Source organism: Poecilia reticulata, chromosome 8 (assembly GCF_904066995.2).
Source record: "Poecilia reticulata chromosome 8, P_reticulata-male-v2, whole genome shotgun sequence".
In the NCBI taxonomy this organism is placed as follows: Eukaryota; Metazoa; Chordata; class Actinopteri; order Cyprinodontiformes; family Poeciliidae; genus Poecilia; species Poecilia reticulata.
Window position 1 is genome coordinate 7,124,336 of NC_088837.1, and position 22,075 is coordinate 7,146,410.

The 22,075-nt window shown below is 39.4% G+C and overlaps 2 protein-coding genes across 4 annotated transcripts; both read right to left on the reverse strand.

The window, feature by feature from the left end:
* Positions 1–635: 635 nt before the first annotated feature.
* Positions 636–5,390, reverse strand: polr3h (polymerase (RNA) III (DNA directed) polypeptide H). 2 transcript variants are annotated; one of them, XM_081609748.1, is made up of 6 exons: positions 4,968–5,390; positions 3,775–3,871; positions 3,574–3,660; positions 2,474–2,537; positions 2,143–2,377; positions 636–942 (listed from the first exon to the last, which is right to left on the reverse strand). In XM_081609748.1, the coding sequence occupies exons 1-6, from the start codon at positions 5,154–5,156 to the stop codon at positions 892–894; spliced, it is 723 nt and encodes a 240-aa protein (XP_081465874.1). In that variant the 5' UTR covers positions 5,157–5,390; the 3' UTR covers positions 636–891. The 2 variants fall into 2 exon arrangements, with proteins under 2 accessions (XP_081465874.1, XP_081465875.1); XM_081609749.1 differs by having other exon boundaries at positions 5,046–5,387.
* A 248-nt stretch (positions 5,391–5,638) lies between these two features.
* Positions 5,639–21,218, reverse strand: LOC103468454 (aconitate hydratase, mitochondrial-like). Of its 2 annotated transcripts, none has more exons than XM_081609745.1 (18): positions 21,129–21,218; positions 19,437–19,579; positions 17,865–18,123; positions 17,588–17,680; positions 16,517–16,675; positions 16,256–16,406; positions 14,243–14,347; positions 14,078–14,169; positions 12,997–13,102; positions 12,605–12,762; positions 11,931–12,004; positions 11,034–11,145; positions 10,722–10,904; positions 10,517–10,612; positions 9,979–10,170; positions 9,636–9,768; positions 8,287–8,408; positions 5,639–8,212 (listed from the first exon to the last, which is right to left on the reverse strand). In XM_081609745.1, the coding sequence occupies exons 1-18, from the start codon at positions 21,162–21,164 to the stop codon at positions 8,081–8,083; spliced, it is 2,346 nt and encodes a 781-aa protein (XP_081465871.1). In that variant the 5' UTR covers positions 21,165–21,218; the 3' UTR covers positions 5,639–8,080. The 2 variants fall into 2 exon arrangements, with proteins under 2 accessions (XP_081465871.1, XP_081465872.1); XM_081609746.1 differs by lacking the exon at positions 21,129–21,218 and adding an exon at positions 20,869–21,092.
* Between the last annotated feature and the right edge of the window lie 857 nt (positions 21,219–22,075).

Here is a 22,075-nt window from a genome sequence, read left to right on the forward strand (position 1 = left end):
ATTTTAAATGCAGGTGGTGACTAATCTCTGGATGTGTGATGACTGAAACGCCCAGCGGCCGGATTTAAACCAACGCAGAAGCACCAGGGACAGAATCAGTATGATGCAGAAACCACCGCGCTTTTCAATTCTGAGCTTTGAAAGCCTCATCGTAACGTCTGTAGACATACTGCTTGTTCAAATAGCTCCAATTTCTGCCTCATTTTTCCTAAAAATATGTCAGAAAACGCCTGGCAGCAGCTTTCCATCAGTCGTGAAGCTGCCGATTTTGGGTGTCAACCTAAAGGCCTGTGTTCCAAATTCATGAGAACAGGAGGCCGACTTAAGTTTACAATCGGCGGCGCCGATTTATGTTTTTGCATCCATCTGAATAATATGTAGTTGCGACCCTGCTGGGGTCTAAATATGACGTTTGGCCAAATACTACAGGCTAAGTAATATTTTGGCTACTTAGCCAGCAGAGAAACTTTGATACAATTTGCTACCAGTTGTCAGGAAGTGATGTCACAAGATTTTTTCCTCTCCTACCATCACAAACATGTATTAGTGTAGTGACCGCTCTGATTTACCAAATCTTAGATTAAAAATCTTTGAGTTATTAAGACGTGCAACAACATAAATAAATCATTATTGGGTTCATTTGTTTTTGTTTTATTTCAGAAACTTGTGTTGTATAAATCAAACTAATATAATTTCTCATTAATAAATACATGCAGGAGCACTCGGTCGGTACGACAGGTTTGCTCCTGAGTGCGGCTCCGTCCGGCACGACGCTCCGCTCGTGTAACAAAACCGGCGGGTTCCTGTCCACCGTCCCTGAAGTCTGCGGACGGGATCAGCTGCAGCGCTCCGTCTGCTCTCAGTCGCCCCACGTCTCCCTTCGTTCCTCCTCTAGCTGTTCCACCAGGACAGCAGACCCAGTCCTGGCTCACAGATGGTCCCCTGGAACAGAAACAATAAAAAAAACAAAAGCAAAGTCAGGATGAGCGGCGCGTTCAAGCTGCGACATGTTTGACTCCCTGCACATGTAGCTGCAGGAGTCCTCTGCTCTCTTAAAGCCACAGAATGGGCTTCAGGCAGAGAAACGGTCCAATGAAACCACAGGGGGGGAAAAAAAGAAAAGGTTTTATTACCAGTAAATAGAGAAATGAAAAACGAAAGATTAAAAAAAACTGAACAGAGGTTTATTGTATCTTAAAGTGAAATTAAAAAGTACCTTATTCAGAATGATTAAATGTAGCAATTTAAAACATCTAAGTAGAGTCAGTAATGGAGCTACTACTCACTTTTAGAGCAGTGGCGCCCCCAAGTGGGACACATTAGCAATTACTAGCCTAATGCTTATAAGAATGATTTTTTTAAAAAGCTCGACCACCTCCACATTATTTATAACTGCACATTAAAACTGACTTTTTGCAATAATTATACTGTTGTAGATTTTCATCAGTCCTCATCTATCAATCTGTTTGTAAAAGAGTTTAAACTTTCTTCCATTTTGTCATTACAGCCACAAACCTTTTTACATAGTTGGGGCCTGCCCATAGCAATGCATAGGGAGAGCTCTCCCTATGCCGCAAGTCAGTCACTGCTCTCCCTATGCATTGCATGGCAGGCACCTATTGTTCCTCACCCAATAGAATGTCTGTTTATTATTTATTTTTCTTCCGTCAAATTTAATGCGGCTCGTACCGCTGCATGCACCCCCACAAAAGTGGTATCAAAGCGTTCAGCTTGATGCCGAGAAGGGAGCTATTACTTTTAGTGGGATTCTGAGTTCAAATGACAACATGAATTAAGAAAATTTTGTAAAATTTCTGCAGGAACTGTCTAGTTTAAACTGCACTACTTTGTTGTTACTAGATGAAATTAACTTTCTGAAATGATCAGGTTTATAACAACAGAACAATCAGATTGGTAAGTCTGAGTCCCTGCACATGTAGCAGGTACGCCCTCCTGGACGTACCTGATTAGACTATAAGGTCCAATCAGTGTGACTGTTTTGACTTGATGTTTCCAACTCATGTTCAGAACTGAAGAAAGGTGAAGTCCAGTTGGACACTTTGGATATTTTAGTGAACTTCCCCCTCTATCAGAGGCATCTGTGTGGAAAAATGATTGGAAAGGGAACGTAACAGTCCTTACAACGAGTGTGTACGGAGCCTCTTTCTTGTCCCCGCTCTCCTCCGCCGGCGGTGCGGTCGACTGTCCGGGCTGGGCCGGAGTGTCAGGCTTGGCGGTGGCCGGCCCTGTCGGCGACGTGTCCACGAAGACTTCGTCCGCCACCCGGAAGCGGATCTCCTCTCCCTGGTCCATGTAGAGGTCGTGCGCTCCCTCGTCCGTCTCGTACTCCCAGACCCAAACCTGCTCGGCTTCGTCGCTTTGGGGGGTGAAAGCTAAGGAACGGCTCGACCCGAACGATCGACTCGGCAAACAGCAATAAACCACCAGGTGTTTGTTTCAAAGGTCAGGATACAATTTAGCCGGCTGCTGGAGAGACTCGGGTGGAATGAGAATGTCATCGAAGAAACCCGTCGTCACTGTGAACCAGAGAGGTCAACCGCATGAGTTCAAATATCCACTGGAAATACTGTAAAATAAATACTTAATATGCACTAACTTTATATGTAGGCTTGAAACGATTAACAGGATTAATCGTAATGATTGAACTAACTGTCAAACAAATGAAGTATTCGATTGATTGTTAACTGGAGTATACAGACTCAAAAAAAAGACACAATCAGAGCAGTAATTAAGCAAAAAAAAAAAAAAGATACATTTTATGTCCAAGATGAATATAACAAAAGCTTTGTCTGCAAAAAGGTCCCACCCAGAACTCAAGTGGCAGTTTTAGCTTCATCTGGTTCAAATTCTGTAAAATAAAAAGAAGCACCTTTTGCTATCTGAATATTAATCTGTTAATCCAAAAATGATCAAGAGATTGTTTATACACTGTATTTATGTTAACTCTAGGAAAAACGGCTGACCTGCTTCTAACACGTTGATGTTAAAAACACGTTTTTAGCTGCAGAACCTTTGCTACAAATGGTCAAGCATAAATCCTGTGATTTCATATTTTATGCAATAGCATTTTTACTCTATGACTTCTTTATTCGCATCTTTTGACATATTTCTAATATAAAAAAAGGCTTAAGTTGTTAAATGAAAAATCTGCAAAATACGGCAAATTATTTTATCCGATTAATCGGCAGAATAACAGACGACGAAAATAATCATCAGTTGCAGTTATTATGAAATTTTATACATCAGCTTAAAGAATTAATCCAACCATTGCAAAATCTGAACTCAGACATTAGTTCAGTCACGTAGCGACTTCTGGACCAAAAAGCTTCAGACAGATGAAGCCTGAGCAGAAATGTTCGGCCTTTATGCACAACACCAAAGCGCCACGTACGGAGGTGGAGGGGTGATGATCTGGGCTCACCGTGTCGCTCTACAGCCTTGATATGCAAGTCAGACAACAGAAGTTTGGCTAAAGTTTTATACTCTACATTCTGCGTAAATAAATACCCGCTTGAGTCGGCAGAATCATGACTGACGAAGGTCAATAGTTACCATGAACTCCCTCCTGGCTGCAGTATTTGATCTTGCCAACGAGGATCTCGTCAAGGAAGGGGTGGAAGACGACAAACCTGAAGTGGACTAAAATAAAAAAATAAATAAAAAAAGTCAAAGGAACAATGGGATCAAGCTTTTATTCAATAAGTAATACTGATGTAGCAGTCAGTGTCGCAGCACTTTAATCACTCGTCGTACCTTTGGTGTGCGAGGCGCCGTCTCCAGGGAAAATGTAGGAGTCTTCCAGTTTGATGATGTCAAACAAGCAGATGCAGAGACCCACATTGTAAACCACCTGGGGGTCAGAAAGCAAGTGTTGTAGTTTTACTTAAAAAAAAAAAGGTTTTATACGTAGCACAGATATAATATGTGATCAAATGAAATGTAGAAAGACTTGTCTTTCTTCTCCAAGCTTGACATTGTAGGAGACTATTCTGTTTCAGTTCACTTCTAATAAAATTAGAGAACTTTTTCCTCCATAAGTGAACATCCATTTCCTTAATATTTGGTGCAATCGCCTTGGAAACTGTCCGACTTTCAAACCTTTTGGGCTTCCCTCCACAATCTTTCAATAAATAAATGTTTTTCCCAACCAAAGCATGTTCATTTCTCTGGGACAGAGTAACTGTTTCCTTCTTGAGAAAGTTGAGGCTGGACGTTGCCATGGTGATCATAGTTGCTAGGTACCTGGAAGTTGGCCTTGGCAAAAGTCCACAGTCTATGGCCATGCTTTCACAAAAGTGAGCAGTGAGTTTGAGGCGTTTCTGTTAATTACAGCTACATGTGTGCCTCCATTGAATTCAACTGTTGCAAATTGAACACATCAGTAGATTAAAGAAGTTCCCAAATTGTTTAAAGGCAAAGCCAAAATGAAAATGTCTAAAACTACTTGCGTAAATTGAACATATTTGCTAACAAAAGTTTTAAAAGTCTCAAAAATCCAACTATTTATTGATCTACAAATGTTACCCGAGGACATCAAAAGTAAACTTTAACTTAGTAGCCCTGTTTATCCCAAGACAGATTCAGGATTTTTCAAAATATTCATTGTATAAAGCCAAGAATCACATTTCCAAACTTCTAAATATTTTTTTTTTTAAAGTACAAATTCAACCGTCTGCTATGAACGTAATGCAGACTGAATGCTAATCAGGAACAAACGTCCAGAAAACTGCAAAACAGGCGAAACACGAGTTCCTTTAAATCAAGGTTAAAAACAAACCCGTTTAGGGCTGCACAATTACAGCAAAATTTACCAACAGCATACAAGATGTGAATTGATGATTTTGATGATGGCACTCGACAAAATTGAATGTTTATCACTTGTTTCTCAAATTAGTCACTGTATGATGTTTTTATGACTTTGTATTTTTGTGTTTTTATAATGTCACCTGTTCCTCTCTGCTCTGCAAGTCTGCTGCTAAAATCGCGTCTGCGCAGCCGCGGTTCTGAGGCGGGCGACCCCTCACCTTGTTGGCCAGCTTCTTGTTCAGCTCCTCCGCGATGGCATCGTTCAGCTGCCGGCCAAAGACCCACGGAGGGATCCGGACCGTGTCCACCATCTCCACCAGCACGAACATGACCCACGAGCGAGAGCAGCCCCACTCACACGGTCCAAACGCGGCCGAGCGGCGACAGGGAGGGACGCCGAGGTTAAGCGAACATCTTTTTAATTTCTTTTTGGTCTTCCAACAGCTCACACTTCAGCAAGAAACCCAAGATAAATACTCTATAAACCGCTTTCTAGCATCACACCTAACCAACGTGATGATCTTCTTCTGGTTTGAACGACAGCCTGCAAGTCCCGCTATCGCCCCCTCCTGGAAATATATCACTCCTACAGCGTAAAGACTATTCAAAACCAGCAGCTCTCTTCCTGTAATTCATACGTACTTATGCTATTGACATTGAATCGTGTCAGTACTATTGAACTTAATTGGTTTAATCTTCTGTATACATCATATTTCTTTGTAAAGTGCCTTTATACGTCATTCGTTGTGAATTGGTGTTGCATAAATAAAGTTAACTAAAACTAACTATAAATTGAACTGCTAAGACAAACAATAATTCCACATCTTTTTTTATTTATATTTGTAAATATCACCATATTTCAACTCTGTAAGTTACAAAACAGCAGATTAATATTACAAAATAATCAACTGATGACAATCATGACTACGAAAGCGCATCCTTCCACATTAAAAGACATGTTGAGAAGACATTTCAACAGTAGGAGCCTGGTCACAGTTCAACCAGGAGATAATGCCATCATGTGGGCCGCCATTTTTATTAATCGTCTCACACGTGTAACCAAACAACAGCATGGCCTCGTCTTTTTTCACTGTGAAAGACAAATGTTTCACAATATTCAGAGGGTAAATAAAGCCGGGTGATCAGAGTCATATGCATTTAAAAAGAGCAACTTTTCTATGAAACACACTGGAAAATTAAACCTGGTAAATCATAGCAACCAGTAAACTTTACAATTTTATAAGAAAATATATGAGGACACATTACAGGTTAGTTATTTAAGCCTTTCAGGACTTATTTAGTCAGAATATCAATACTCACCTCCACCAAACTTGGATTGAAACACAAATTAAATGAAGTTCTGTTGTGAATTTACAGACTTCCTATGAAAATTAAGCGAGAGGATCACCCTGATGTTCATACATCAAACTGCAGAAAGCAGCTCTAAGAAGAAAAAAAAGGAAATAAATCATAATATTTGAAAATCTTCAGGAAAAACAGGGATTACATTTTAAATATTTTTTCCCATCAGATATAAATGTTAAAAAAAAAGATATTTGGTTAAACGTTCAGGTCACATCTCGCTTCCTCCTTCACCACACTTATTTTTTTCCAACTTTCTACTGGCAGTGAATGAAATTCAAGAGAGAACAGGCACCTGATTACTAGATTGTGCGTTAGAGAGAACGACGTTCCCATCACGGAGAACCTTAAAAGTGGAAACAACATTCATTTTAAAGATCAACACGGTGAACATAATCTCATCACAGCCACGTTGAGGGGAAACGGTCGGTACAGCAGCAAGCAGACGTTTCAACAAACCGCAGGGAAACTGGACAGGTTAGCGAAGCTCCACACAACACGATGCGACGTGTGGAGTTTTCCTCTACAGACGCACTGTGGGAACGGTTGGTTTATTCAGGAAAGTCTGAAGACGACGGACATTTTTTTTAAAACTGAAACAAACCTCGACAGAAAACATTAATAAAAAAAAAAAAATGAAACTGTGTCTATTCATTGCAGTGGAATGGGTCATTTATTCTGGTTTGTGAAGAATCGCACTGATTCAAAACGCCTTGCAAAAGTTTCATTTAACCTATTTGAAATTTTCAACACTTTTGTTTTTGGTACGTGTTTTATCATGATTTTATGGAAGACCAACACAAAGCAGGGCTTAGTTGTAAAGTTGAAGAATTTTTTTTATTTTAACAAATATCTGAAAAGTGTGGCATGTAACCGTTTTCAGCCCACAAGGTAAATAAAAGGGCGCAGCAAACTGCCTTTTAATTAGCCTCCTTTTCTTCTGATACCCATAAATAAAACTCAATTTTACACCAGATTTTTATCTGAAAAAGAAATCATCAAATCATCATGCAGAATTTTTTTTTCTCTTCGAAATTATCCACCACTTTGTGTTGGTCTGTCCCGTAAAAAAAAACAAAAAACTTTAATACACAGAATTTTGTGGCTGTGACGTTACAAAAAGTTAAAACATGGAGGTGTTATGAATACTTTTGCAAGGCATGACGTGACCAGTCAGTTTTTTATGCTAAAGAAAAATAAATAAATTGAGAAAAGAGTGAGCTGTAGCTGACAGCACAGACAAATGATTGGATTACAAGTTCATTTTTAGCAAAGATGCAACAACGTAACCATTAGCACAGTAAATTTTGTTCATCTGTTCAAGTCAGTAACGGCGTCAGAAAGCAGGAAAGGACGACCGACCTGGGATCGCCTTCAACCTTCACAGTAAAGGGTCGACGAAAACAATAAAATCAGAACAAAAATGATCGGCTTATCGGTTGGTTTCTACGGATAAACTTTTAAAACGAGGTACGTCGGAAAAAGCAAGAATAATCTTGGAATGTATTGAGTTTTAAGTTTTTAAATTAAAATTCACCGTCCTATTTGATTACATCAGAGTTTAAATCGAGCCTAGAAACACTAATAAGAAGCATTAAATGCTCACATGATTAATTGTAATTGGAAAGTTTCGAAGTGATTCTAGTGCAACAAAAGTTGAATATATGTAGTTTTTTTTTTTTCTTCAAATATTTTTGACTAAACTTGTGCAACTCAACTTGTGAACTGAGATGGTTTCAAGAACCTGTAAGTGCTGACTCATCGGTGTGCGCTTTCTATCGGTACAGCGACCTTTTTAATGCATGTGTGTTGCGTCCTAGGAGTGAAAACGACCAAACACGAGTCGGTTTCCAGTCCGGTCACCCCTCCGCCGTCTCTCTCCTCTCGGCAGCTACTGCAGCTCCTTCATCCTGTTGAGAGCCGAGCCAGCCTTGAACCACTCGATCTGCGTCTCGTTGAAGGTGTGGCTCAGGGAGACGGACTCCTGGCTCCCGTCGCAGTGCTTGATCACGGCCGTCAGCGGCTGCAGACGGGAGACATGCGTCAGCGGGAAGCGTTAGAAGACGGATGATGCCACCGGCGCAGAACGCCGCTCACCTTCCCGGGAGCGAAGGACTTGAGGCCGGTGATTGAAATCGTGTCGTCCGGGCGGATTCTGTCGTAGTCGTCGGGGTTGGAGAAAGTCAGAGGAAGCAGGCCTTGCTTCTTCAGATTGGTCTCTGTGGGAAAAAAAGAAAAAGAAAAGTGAAAGAAAAAACTAGCAGGGCAGGTAACTTAAAGTTTGCTCGAAGGAGAAACAAACATGAGAAAATTATGTTATTCTAAGTAGAACAATTTTTTTAAAAATTGGTTTACATTTACTTTTGGACTTGTGAACTGTGATATTTAACTGTGGAAGGAAGTCAAATAAAACCAAGACTAAACATTTCAGCTTGTCTGCAAAACACAAGTCAGAAAACCAACATTGCTCATCATCCTGAACGCATCATCCCCATCATGAAACCTGGTGTGATTAATCAATCACATGAGGAATTAAAATGAGATCCATAATTTCCATTTTGGTCATGAATATTTTTTGTGAGACTTTATAATCTATTTTATTTTAGGTTTTGGTTGTGTGATTTTTATTTCCATTTCATTGCTTGTTTTTGGTCATTGAGTTTTATTTTGTATATTTAAATCATCTTCCAGTTCCAGTATTTTGTACAAAAATTAAAGTCTATTAGTTTGTGAGAGGGCAAACCTGCATTATTATGCCATTATCATAATATTACTGGAAAATGGTCTCAAACCAGTAACATTATGGTCTATCGCAGTAATTACTTAGACAATTTATCGTCCAGTAATATTTGTAGCGTGACAGAGCTAGCATGATGGTGGCAGCAGAAGATGATGTTTTGTGGGTAAAAATTAAAAAGTTGTAATAAAAATGCATCACTCACTCGATCAAGCAATATGTAGCGATAAAATTTTTTTGTTTATTTTGTTGTGGAGATAAATTTAAAAATTCCTGTTTTAAATGCAGCACTTATTGAGGTGAGAAGTAATGATAAGAGCATATTGATGTGTTGGAAGGGCCTAGTCAAAGTCCAAACTAAATCTAAGTTAGATTATGTTACAAGTATGTTGCTCTGTCTGGTCCATCACACAAAATATCAGTAAAGTAGTGAGAATAAGTAATAATAATAATAATAATAATAAAGTTTGTGGTTAAAGACGACAAAATGAGAAATGGTTTAGGACATAAATATTTAAAAATAATAAATAGGAAGTATATTTTACCCCAAGACTTTGTGTACAGGAATAAAACAAAACTGGCTGCATTAAATTATAAGATTTTCTAATTTAGGAATACATTATCCTGTTTAATCAGTTCCTGCTCTAATATGAGATCAGTTCCATCAAGAGGAATTACAAATGTCCGATTCCTCTGCTGAGAAACTAACCGTGGATTCTGGCGAAGCTCTTGACGATGATGGCGCGTCCCCCCAGGTGCCGCGGCTCCAGGGCGGCGTGCTCCCGACTGGATCCCTCCCCGTAGTTCTCATCTCCCACCACCACCCACTTCACGCCGTTGGCCTGCAATTTACAAGAGATCAGCTAAGACTTACGATCCACTCATAAGGGAAGAAAACTATAAAATAAGATTTAGTAAATATGAACAGATTTCAACCAGGCAGTAGCAAGCAAAAACAAAGGAGACGGTGAATAAAATAAAATAAAATAAAATAAAATAAAATAAAATAAAATAAAATAAAATGAAATGAAATGAAATGAAAGGAGTCCCACCTTGTAGGAGTGAGCCACATCGGGGATGCCGCCGTACTCCCCGGTCAGCTGGTTCTTCACCTTGTTGATGGCGTCGTTCTCCATGTTGACGGCGCCGATCAGCAGGTTGTTGGAGATGTTGTCCAGATGGCCGCGGAACTTCAGCCAGGGCCCGGCGGCGCTGATGTGGTCGGTGGTGCATTTTCCCTTAACCTGGGAAACACGAGGAGCGAGGCCCGTCACGGTAACGCAGCTCACTGGACGATAAGCTCTCCCAGAAAGTCTTGCAATAAAATGACGACCAGAGTTTCCCCCAGTGTTTTATAAGCCTGGCAGGCCACCAGGCTTTACTTGTGACCCCACCAGGCTGTGTTGCTTATTTATTTAACTCTTTTTAAAATGTACTTTTTTCTGAGCCAGATTAACGGAAACAGAGGCAGAGCCGTTAATCTGGCTCAAAATAAAAATACTTTTCTCTGTTCCCAGAAAAATTCCTCTAACAAGACCCACTGTACAGCTTTGATGCAATAATCCTGTGGGTTAAATATGTCTACCTCACCTTGATGAGGACCCTCATGTCCTCCAGATCTCTCCCATTCCACTTGTCGAAAGGCTCCAACAACTGCAGACGCGTGCTGGAGGGGCTCACGTCTACCTGTACGGCAACAAAACAGGGTCAAAACGAGAGCTCTTCCGTCTGTGCGTCAGAACGTTCACAACTTCTGGAGTGTCCTGATGCTGATCGGTAGGCCTTTGTGCTTCACCTGGACCAAGGAGCTCTCAGCAGGGGGGTGCTGGTACGTGTCCTGGCCCGGGTCAAAGTCTCTGGACGGGAGCTCGTCGCCCGTGGGAGGTTCCAGCTTGAATTTCTCCCCGCTGGGGGCCGTCAGGTAGTCGGTCTCCGGGTTGAAGCTGAGGGTCCCGGCCAGAGCCAGAGCTGTGACGATCTGCGAGACATTACAGCAAAACGCAACAAAACTTAGAGAGGAAGTGTCAATCCTCCCTGATGTGCATTAAAAAATAAGAACTTTATGATTTTAAACTTTTTAACTTCCTCGTTTGTGTGGAGCTCTTACTTCAGGAGAAGTTACAAAAGCGTGAGTCGCCGGGTTGGCATCATTCCTGGCAGTGAAGTTTCTGTTGAAGGACGTCACTATGGTGTTCTTCTCTCCTTTCTTAACGTCTCTCCTGCAAAAAAACAACAAAAAAAGAGCAAACAAAACTCAAAACATAATTTAACCGATAAATACAATAAAACAACCCACTGACTTCTCTTTAAGAGATAAAAAAACACTTATCTTGTTTCAAAGTAACATGACTTGCTTAGCATAAACTATTGAGGTCTGTCGCTTCGGCTTATGATCATCATTTGAGATTGAAAACGTGAATAAAAAGGACAAGATTGTAATAATTTGTCCAGATTTTCACAGGAACAACAAAACATACTCATAACTTTACATCTAGAACTAGTTTAGATATATTTTTCTTTTGAGTTACACAACACTCCAACCAAATTCACAATGCTTTAACTTTTCCACATTTTGTCACATAACAAAAAAGAAACTGTATTTTATTGAGATTTTATGTGCTGGAGCAACAAAAAGCAGCACATGGTGACCTGGAAGGAAGAGGACAGAGTGTGGGAAGCAACTGGATTTTATTTAGGGGTATCACAGTAAAGCTGATGCCTTTCCAGGACATTTGTAATTATGCCAAAGTGAACTTTTCAAAGAAATGGACCACATTTTCTAATCAAGTGATATCTGAAGTCAAAGAGTTGCACTGGACTGAATCCAAATGCACTCGCTGCCTTCAGAAGACGAGATAAATTCCGCTTTGTGTGGAAGGCTCTTTAGTGTTTAAATGGTTGCATACATTTTGAAACGGTTTCTGTTAAAACCACAACATCGAAGCCAGGAGCCATCAGACCAGCTTTTCTGCTCTGAGTCAGGTCTTATGAACGAGACGCGTACCTGTCCCACTGGCCGATGCACGGACCGCAAGCGTTTGCCAGAACGACGCCTCCAACATCGCTCAAAATCTTGGCCTGAGACATGAGAGGGTAAAAAAAAAAAACATCAGATCTGGGGTCTGTAACCTGAGCCAGTGGCTCTTCACACCGTTCAAAATGGATCTTAATCACTTTGGCTAGAAATTATGAAAACAATCGCAGGTTTCTAACAGTTTTTCAGTTCATTCCTACAATATTTGCATAAAATTTCCACAGAAAATGGACATTTAATTTCCATTTTCCATTTTCCATACTAATGTATGCATTTTCCATTGCATACATTAGTATGCGTTGGAACACATGCGCTTTAAAAAATTTTTTTTTTTACATCATTTTCCACAGGAAAAAAAAAGATCCATCTTTGTTTTACAAAATTTTATATTTATCTGTATCTTAAATCCTAAAAGTAGAAATAAAATGGTGATTCTTGAAAAATTTCAATAAATTATAGTAGAAATTCATCTAAAATTATAATTTTTTAAATATTTTTTAAGTCATGTCACCTTTGCGGCTCTAAAAGAGTTTTATTTTGGTGGTCTGAGAGGAAAAATATCTCTTTAAAAACTTCTGTATTAGATATTTGATGTCTCATAAAAAGCTGAACTTTCTTTCTCTTCCTGTGTATTTTTGACTCACATATCCATCTCTCTCGATGGTGGCGCGGATCTGCTCCGAGCCCGGCGTGACCGTGAACTGGGCCTTACACTTCAGGCCTTTGTCCAGGGCCTGCTTGGCCAGAGAGGCGGCTCTGCCCATGTCCTCGTAGCTGGAGTTGGTGCAGCTGCCGATCAGACCTGTTCGGGTCCGAAAGTTTAGAAACGTCAAATCAACAACGGACGAGAAGCTGATGCTCGTTCGTCTGACACGCAGCGCTCAAGGTGACTTTAGAGGACCGGAGTCACAGCCGAGCCGAAATGCGATCTGGTCAATATCGTGGTGAGGAGGAACAAAGACCCGAGTGTCTGATTTCACTGAACGAAGCATTAACAGAGAGCGTAAGGCGATACGGCCGCGCCACAAATACCCACCGACTTTAACCTCCAGGGGCCAGCCGCTTTTCTTGGCGACGGCTCCGATCTCAGACACGGGATGGGCCAAGTCGGGGGTGAACGGCCCGTTGATGTGAGGCTTCAGCTGGGAAAGCAACAAAGAAGAAAAGTAATGAGACCCTTGAACTACACTGCAAAAAAACCTGAAAGTCTTACCAAGTATTTCTGGCCTCGTTTCTAGTGCAAATATCCAGGCCTGTCACGATAAATTTTACGAGACAATTAATTGACCCAGAACTTATTGCGATAAACTATGATATTGCTGTTTTGAGACCATTTTCGATTATATACTAGTAATATAGTATAATATATAATAGTGATAGTGATAGTGGCATAATAATGCAAGAACACATTCTCAAGGATCAATAACCTTTGAACTCTAATGAGGATTTAAAGACTGGAACTGGAAAACATTTTAAATAGCCAAGATAAACAAAGAAAACAACAGAAACTACAAGTAAATTAATTATGAAGTCTCTGTAAATAAAATTATCATTCAAACAAGGGCTAGTTGAGACTAAAACACCAGACTGACGACTTTTATCATTCAGTTTTTGGTAAAAAGAGAAAAAAAACAGGAGGACGATAAATCAAGCAAATTAAAGTTATTGAGTTTCTTTTATCAGATTAATCGATTGATTGGTTATTGTGACAGGCCTACAAATATATTAGTACACTTAAGATAAAACAAACTAGATTACAAGTAACTTTTAAGCAAGATATAGGATCTTGTTTCAAGGTAATAATTCCTTAATATTGCTATATATATATATATATATATATATATATATATATAATAAAATAGGAAGTTATAAGTGAAATAACCTGCCAGTGGAACAAGACAGTGTTCTCATATAAGTTAACATGTCTTGTTCCACTGGCAGATTATTTCCACTTTCTCATCAATATTAAGGAATTATTGACTCAAAACAAGCTCATATTTAGTGCTTGTAAGCTAGTTTGTCTTATTCAAAGTGTACCAAGATATTTTCAGTAGAAACCAGGTCAGAAAGTGTTTTTGTTTGCAGTGTGTGTCGTTTGTCCGCTAAATCCCTGTCACCTCACTGAGGTTGATCTCGACGACTTGGTCGTATTCACAGCCCTCATCCGGAACGAGGTCGTCTCTGAACTCATCGGCAGCCGAGGCAATTTCTGGAGGACAGAAGGAAACGGAGGTGAGGCCGACGGAGACCGAAGAATTGGAGGCGGACGGCGAGACACAGACCTCGGCGGCCGGTTTTCTGCAGGTACGTCTTCATGCGGTGGTTGTAGGGAAAAACCGAGGTGGTGGCTCCAATCTCAGCGCCCATGTTGCAGATAGTGGCCATTCCTGCAACGTGTCAATTTATAGTTTTTAATTGCTACAGATGTAACACTATAAAAAAAAAGAAAAAGACCAATCACAAGTTGTCAAATTTTCCTATTGAAATGACTTTTTTGTACTTTTAGGATGTTCTTCTGTTAAAACTGTGCCTTTATTCTGCTAATATTCAGAATATTTTCTCATAATTAGAAAGAAATATTCTCATAATTTGGCTCTAACAATCCATCTTACAATTTACAGAAGGAATGACTGAATTTTTTTAAACTATTTTCTGTCATTTGTAATTTGTTTTTTTACAAGAGAAAGCAAGAAAAAGAGAGCGAGAGTTTCAGGAGATAACAGGAAGGCTAAACATGAACAACAAAAGATAATTTTGAGTTTTTCACCTCTGTCTATGGCAGATTTGTTGGCAACATTTGACGAATTTCAGAGATCCAAATCGCTTCTTGCTAGGCCTGTCACGATAACAAATTTTACTGGACGATTAATTGTCTAAAAAATTATTGCGATAAACGATAATATTGTTTCAAGACCTTTTGACACTGATTTAATGGAAATGACTAATAATGCAAACGATTTCCTGCCATAGATAGATACACTTTATTTTCAAAAGAACACATAACACTGGAACTGATAAACTAAATAAACAAAACAACCAAAAACAAAAATAAAATGGATTCTCAGCCTCCATTAACAAAAAACGTACTTTAATAAAAACTAAACAACATAAAACCAAAGTGGAAATAAATACTGCATTCAACCAAAAGAGTGCAGATAATGAAGTCTGTATACTATATTGCCCTTCAGTAATCACTAGATTTAAATAGAGAAGATGGGCACATCTGACTACCTAATGCAATAGTTCAGACTGCATCATTTTTTGCCCCCTATTTTCTCCTTAAGATAATCTTAAATCGCTGGCCGATCTAAGATTGTCGTTGGTGATTTCGTAACCGATCATCCTGCAGTGTGTGGTGTGTTACGGTAGATTGTCGTGGCCGCTCCGATCTAAATCAGGGGTTTCCGCCGACTGGGAGCTTAACGCTGAATGTGACAGGTAGCCAATCAGAAAGCGTGGATTCTCCTCCGTGCTTTCTGATTGGAAATTACGGAGGGGAATCCCAAACAGCTGACACGGCGCAACCCGAAGTCCAGACATTGGAGATAATATGTGGAAACATTAATATTTATTCAACATTTCGTGCAAAGAATATAGAAATGACAAGAGGAGGAGTTGGAGCCGAATTGCTACCGCAGTTGATAAACCCGGTAACTTTTCAGCTGTTCTTCATTAATGTGACATAAATAGGTTATAATGATTTTCATTCAGTCAGGATTTTATGATGACTCTAGCCACATGCATCGCAGGTAGATTCTAGTAAAGCATTGATTAATGCCATCCATCCATCCATTTTCTTCCGCTTATCCGGGGTCGGGTCGCGGGGGCAGCAGCTTGATTAATGCCTGATTTTAAAATTAGTTAATTGGACTTGTAGCCATTATTTTGGGCCCATGTGGCTGGACATCACACGGCATGACGAACCCGATCGAACCGTTATACCTGGGATTTCTATCGGCTAACGTGTCTCTCAGGTTTTGAAAATGGGCCGACAACTCCTGTAATGTGCGCTGGACATTAGACTAAGGAAATGAGGAAGAGAGGGTCAGTGGAGAGCACCGGACCTGAGCCTTTTTTCATTCAGTGTCATCAACAGAAAGAAAAAAGGCCGGAAGAGACGATAAAGACGATAATTAAAATGAGGTCGATAGGTTTAATTTATCGTGCGATTAATTGATTTATAGTTTATTGCGACAGGCCTACTTCTTGCATCAAAATCAGAACCACAATGTTATGATAAAGTTTGGACCTGTCTTTTATAACACATTAGGATTTTCCCTTCTCCTCAGTCTCACCAGTGCAGGAAATGGAGTCAACTCCAGGTCCGTGATACTCCACAATGGCCCCCGTGCCGCCTTTCACCGTCAGGATGCCGGCGACCTTCAGGATGACATCCTTCGGGGACGTCCAACCGGACAGCGTCCCGGTCAGTCTCACTCCGATCACCTATGGAGAAAAACCACACAGGCAGGAAAACGCTTGGAAAACTTTGAGGAGAAACATTGGCAAAGACAAACATAAAAGTTCATTAAATGCGAGCTGAAATTAAAACACACCTTGGGACACTTGAGCTCCCACGGGATTCCAGCCATGACGTCAACGGCGTCGGCTCCGCCCACTCCGATGCAGATGCCGCCAAGGCCGCCGCCGTTGGGCGTGTGGGAGTCGGTCCCGATGAGCATCACCCCCGGATAGGCGTAATTCTCCAGGATGATCTGTTTAGGCAGCGGAGTTCACACTCTTTGAACTGGATCCAAACTCACAATAGAAATCGGTGATAAAGTGTAAAAAAAACAGATAAAAGTTCTGCTTATTTGGTGAATGAGGACATATTTTCTCAGCACAAAAATTTAATTAGGTTGTTTATTCTCCCTCTTTTGTCCTTAAAAATAAAATTCAAGAGTGGATGAGTTATTTTTTTAATAATTAAAAAAAAAACACATAACGATCACAAATCCAACAGGCAAATTTCATGTTTTGTGCACTTTTTCCAGCATCTCACTTTTGAGATAAAAACAATACAAATGAACTAAAAAAGACATTTTCAAGTCACTATTGTATATCATATAATTTATTACCGTTAATAATGTCTCGTAGTGGTATTCCACATTAAACAGCTAGGTCAAGATACACTAAAATACAACAAATGTTATGTTTTGAATCGTCTCTCTCAGCCTGCACACCTGACTGGTCTGAGAAAGTTGCATAAAAATCTAGAAAAAACCCCCAAAAGTTCTGCCTAAGTTTTCTGGTATGTAATAAACAGGAATTGGTCATTCTAACCAACCTAAAAAAACAAACAAGAAAAAATTTTACTTTCTGATTTAACTTTAGATAAATCAGACCAATCAGACGTTTGGAAAAAATTTGTATGTTTCTTTTAATTTTTTTTTTTATATCTTGGTTTAACTACAAGAAAATGTTTCCTAAATTTATCAAACGTTACATTGCACTTTATTACCAAACTGTGCAGTTTCAAGCACTTTCAAGGACGATGTATGGAAATCCAGCATTTTCCAAACCTTGAAAACACCTAATTGAAATTCAAACATTTTATAATTTTCAAGTGAAATAAGCAAAGCACCAAACAAGAACAGATTTATCGTACATTAGGGTAAACGCCGTACCTGGTGGATGATCCCTGAGCCTGGTTTCCAGAAGCCGACTCCATATTTAGCAGCGGAAGTCGCAAGGAAGTTGTACACTTCCTGGTTCACTTCCTGTTTTCAGGGAACAGAAGGAAGCAACTAGATTATGAGATTTCATGAACATTTTCCTAGAGTTAGTGGTCCACACTTTGATCTGATGTTCGCTGTGAATTTCCAAAGCACGACAGAGAAGCCGCTGAAGCTAAAACGCATCGTTACGGTTCAGGAAGCGAATCCTCCTCTGGTCTCGGCTCACCTTTGCCCTCTGCAGGTCCTGAGCTCCTCCGATCTGAGCTTCGATCAGGTGGTCGCAGTGGATGGTGGAGGGCACGGCCACCTTGGGCAGGCCGCTGCTGATGAACTGCAGCATGGCCATCTGGGCCGTGGCGTCCTGCATGGCCACGCGGTCCGGACGCAGGCGCAGGTAGGTGCGGCCGCGGTCGATCTCCTGCCCCGCCGGATCGTCCAGGTGGCCGTAGACGATCTTCTCGGACAGAGTCAGGGGCCTGCCGAGCCTGCCGTGGAGGATTGTGGGAGAGCGTTTAGGAAGGATTTCAACTTTTTTTTTCCAAACTTTGATGAATTTTATCAGGATTTTATTCAACTCATCTGCATTTCAGCTGCAAGTTTCTTGGTTTTTGTCTTTACCAGATTTTCAACGTCTAAGGAATTAAATTTTCACCTTGACGTTTTATCTCAGGGATTGGATGGGACAACGTCAACATCTAAATATGGGATTTGACCATCATGATACTTTGTATCATGATGGTCTTTGATAAAGTTCTTGTCCTGTGTGACCATCATGATACTTTGTATCATGATGGTCAATGATGGTAAAAGTGACGATAAGAATTTTTTATTACTTCTTTTTTTACATAACTTTGACTGAATGGCTCCACAAACGCAAACGCAGCTCTTGATAAACTTGTAATATGATTCTTTTGGACAACAGCATCATAAAGAAGTGTGATTTGTATCACTAAACTCTGCACAATAACTGCATTTAATAAAATTTTTAAGCTTATTGACATTTATTGGTACTTTCAAAAAAAACTGGAAATAAAAAATAAAATAAACAATCCCAACAATATGGACGTTTTTTTGGGGTTTTTACACCTCATTCATTGGAATTTATCATGAAAATGATAATATATTGCGATAAACGATACGATAAAAGCCCAGGCCTAGCTACATCTCTGATTACCCAGTGTTTAGCCCAGTGTTTAGCCTGTCAGTTTAGGTTTATGTCCGTATCTTTGTACATTTTTAAGTAGAGAGTATTGCTGTCTTTTGTCCTTTTCCATACTTTAAATGTTGATTGATTTTTATCTGTGAAGCATTTTGTCGCAGTTGCTTTGAAGTACTTTATAAATAAAGCAGTAGCAGTCGGCAATAAAACTTTGAATAATTTATCAAGAAAGAGAAGATGACAATTACAAACAGGTTTTAAAATTCAATAAGACAGATGATACGTGTGGGTTCACATGCAGGACATGATGCCACCGTTATTTAAGCATTTCTGTAAGCTACAGAGAGAAACAGTGGTGTGAAGCTGATATATTTATCATATTTAAATATTTTAAAGAATTTGAACATCAATATATGACTAGCGGTAACTTCTAATGTGGAGTCTAATGTGGCAATTTGGACAAACCGCTTAGTAATAACTAAACATTTTTACTATCGCTGACTTCCAAAGAAGTTGGTTGTAGTAGATTTTAAGTAATGTTATCAAAAATGACACTTGTGTGTTCAGCTACGTCATAAAGTCCCGTTAAAAATACAGAGGAGTTTGTAGAGCAACGTCACAGTTTGTGGAACCGCTGACCTCCTGCGTACGATGCTGATGTTCTCGTGCATCTTCCCGTAGCCGATGCTGGAGCCGGGCTCAAAGCGGCTCATGGCCACCCCGGCCCTGGCGCTCAACACGGCGGCGACATGAAACCGTCTCGCCCCGGTTCCGAGAGCCAGCTGGACCAGGAGAGGCAGCAAGTCACACAAGGCAATAAAAGCAGAACTTTATCAAAGCATTTAGTCAAAGCGTTGGTAAGAGAGGAATTTTTATTACACAAGACGGGGAATAAAAACACTAAAGCTGGTTAAAGTACAGGTGGCTGCACAAATAAAAATGCTCCTTCTTATCCATAAACATCTCAGTCAGATTTTCACAATGAGAGCAAAAGATTTATTCACGTATATAATAAGTAAAAGTGTTTTGTCACAACAATTACACTTCAGAGCTAAACAGAAGTGTGTCACTGCGACGGATGACCAGAGGCGCTTTAAGGTTATTTGTTTGTGCTGCAATTTTTACCATCACTGCTCTTTGAGAAAACTGGGTGAAGGTTCCTGCAGCTCATATTGCAGCAGACCGGCCTCACCCACCCACTGAACTCTGGGTAATTTGATAACTCTGACCGGATTAAACATTTTCACAACCTGGTAACCCAGGTTACCAAGACATCTGAAATACTGTCAGTGTCTGATCTGCACACATTCTCTCTCCAGGAAAACGGTAAGAAAGAAAAGGGTTTTTAACACAGTTTGTATTCTATTATGATCTGTATTTCACGTTTTTGCTTTAGTATTTTAATAAAGCCATTAGAAAAGTATATAGACTCCTGTTAATATGTTGTTTTCTCTGAGATGTTTAAAAAAAGACTTCTGTAAATCTTTTCAAAACTTGTAAAGCATGAGACTTTTTTCCGGTACAATTAAAGGGAAAATAAATGGGATGAAATGACACAAAACACTAAAAACAGCAATAAAACTATTGCCATTAATATTTTCTCATGGAGCTTTTGATTTTATCTGTGAAAATTGCTAGATAAATTATTGGTATTCAACCAAGAAGTTTTTTTCTAATAGGAAATGAGATGGGCCTCATTTCCTATCACTCAAAATACAATGTAAAACAAGGATCAGTTGAAAAACAATGCTTTGCTTACATTTTAATTTTAAAAGATGTCATGTCAAATCAGGATTCTGGAAATTAAATGATGATAAACTCCTACCAAACAAAACTTGTTTGGTAATTAAAAAGCGCTTCATTTAAGTTTGAATAATTCTTACCAACTTTCATTTGTTCAAAACAAGAAAGAAATTTGCCTCCTATAATTTAGCACTTATCTTTGAGGTTTATATATGCAAATTATTGACGCAGGACAAACGTAAACAAGACCTGAATCGGGAAATATTACAACACGCATTGTCAAAGGATTTAAATTTTGTCGTGCTTATCAGAAACAACATGAACTGACCGTTATTAAATCGCATTGATGTGCGCGTGAGAGCAGCTCATCAGGGAGTTTGTCACTGTGAACTTATGTGACTCGGTGAGCTGCAGCTGTCAGGAGTTAAATCACGTCGTAAGACACGTAACCTTGCGTTCACCTTGCGAATAGCAGCGGCTGAAGACTCGTTATCAGACACCGTCTGATTTCTGCTGACTGTAGTCGATTATGTTAATTAATTACATGTTAAAAAGCAGCCCTGTAAAAGTATAAACACATTTTCTTACCCGGAGTCTGGTTACGGTCGTGCAGTAATACGCCATTTTGTAGTTTCTTCTCCGCGGCGTGTCGCACTTTCATCACGTCAGCAACTGATTTCAAGAAAGAGAAGTTAAGATTCAATTTCACATCTAATTTTAGACAAAATTGTGATTTTAAATTTCTTCGTGACCTTGATTTATTTGTTCGTGTGTTTCATACTTAATATAAAATATGTTTCACCCATAAAAATCTGTGTAATACTTTTACTTTCAATTAAAATAATGTTTAGGGGTTTTTTTTATTGACGCATTTGAATAATTCGGGGTTTTTAGAGTACAACAATTAAACAACAAACTTCAAATATTTTTATAACAAGAATTGCGTGCACACGTTGGATATCCCCATATTGTACTGAATGTACCAAATCTGGTTAAAGCTGTATCCTGTTTGTACACAGCCAGAAAACCTTTGACATCTTTCTGGCTGGATATTTATCCTCCAAATTTGCTTTTTGTTATTGTTGTCAAAAAGCACAATCGTTGTCTCATCTGACATTTAGGAAAAAAATACAAAAATCTTTCCTTCAGGTTTATTAGTTCCTTTAACAATCTTTCAAGAGTGGCCAAAATACAAAACATGATACAACGTGAAGCTGCCCATAATGGTGAGTTGTGAATCTCCACGTTATGCTTTTAGATTTGTTTAAAAACGTCTGTGCTTATTAGATTATACAAAAAAACATACTCAGATTACTGAACAAGTTCTTAAATACCAGGGGAAATTTATTTTAGGGGAAATTACTACACAAAATTGTTAAATTTGACTCTTCAGTCAATATTTTTTTATGGAGGTTGGATGTTTTATTGCTCTATAAAGGAAAACTGTCCAAGGGTGTGTTTCATAATCCTCTCTAATGATACACACAACCTTGTTCACATGATTGTGACTGAGTTGGTTTTTACTACTTTCTTTT

What these genes read in the sequence shown, in the direction of transcription:
- polr3h (XM_081609748.1), bottom strand. Translation starts at nt 5,156, where the DNA reads ATGTTCGTGCTGGTGGAGATGGTGGACACGGTCCGGATCCCTCCGTGG. An exon ending in CGGCGCCTCGCACACCAAAG is followed by an intron (nt 3,661 to 3,774) that starts GTACGACGAGTG and finishes TTTTTATTTTAG; the next exon opens with TCCACTTCAGGTTTGTCGTC. An exon ending in AGGCTCCGTACACACTCGTT is followed by an intron (nt 943 to 2,142) that starts GTAAGGACTGTT and finishes TTTCTGTTCCAG; the next exon opens with GGGACCATCTGTGAGCCAGG.
- LOC103468454 (XM_081609745.1), bottom strand. Translation starts at nt 21,164, where the DNA reads ATGGCGTATTACTGCACGACCGTAACCAGACTCCGG. An exon ending in TGACTCCATTTCCTGCACTG is followed by an intron (nt 14,348 to 16,255) that starts GTGAGACTGAGG and finishes GACACGTTGCAG; the next exon opens with GAATGGCCACTATCTGCAAC. An exon ending in TGCATCGGCCAGTGGGACAG is followed by an intron (nt 11,146 to 11,930) that starts GTACGCGTCTCG and finishes GTTTTTTTGCAG; the next exon opens with GAGAGACGTTAAGAAAGGAG.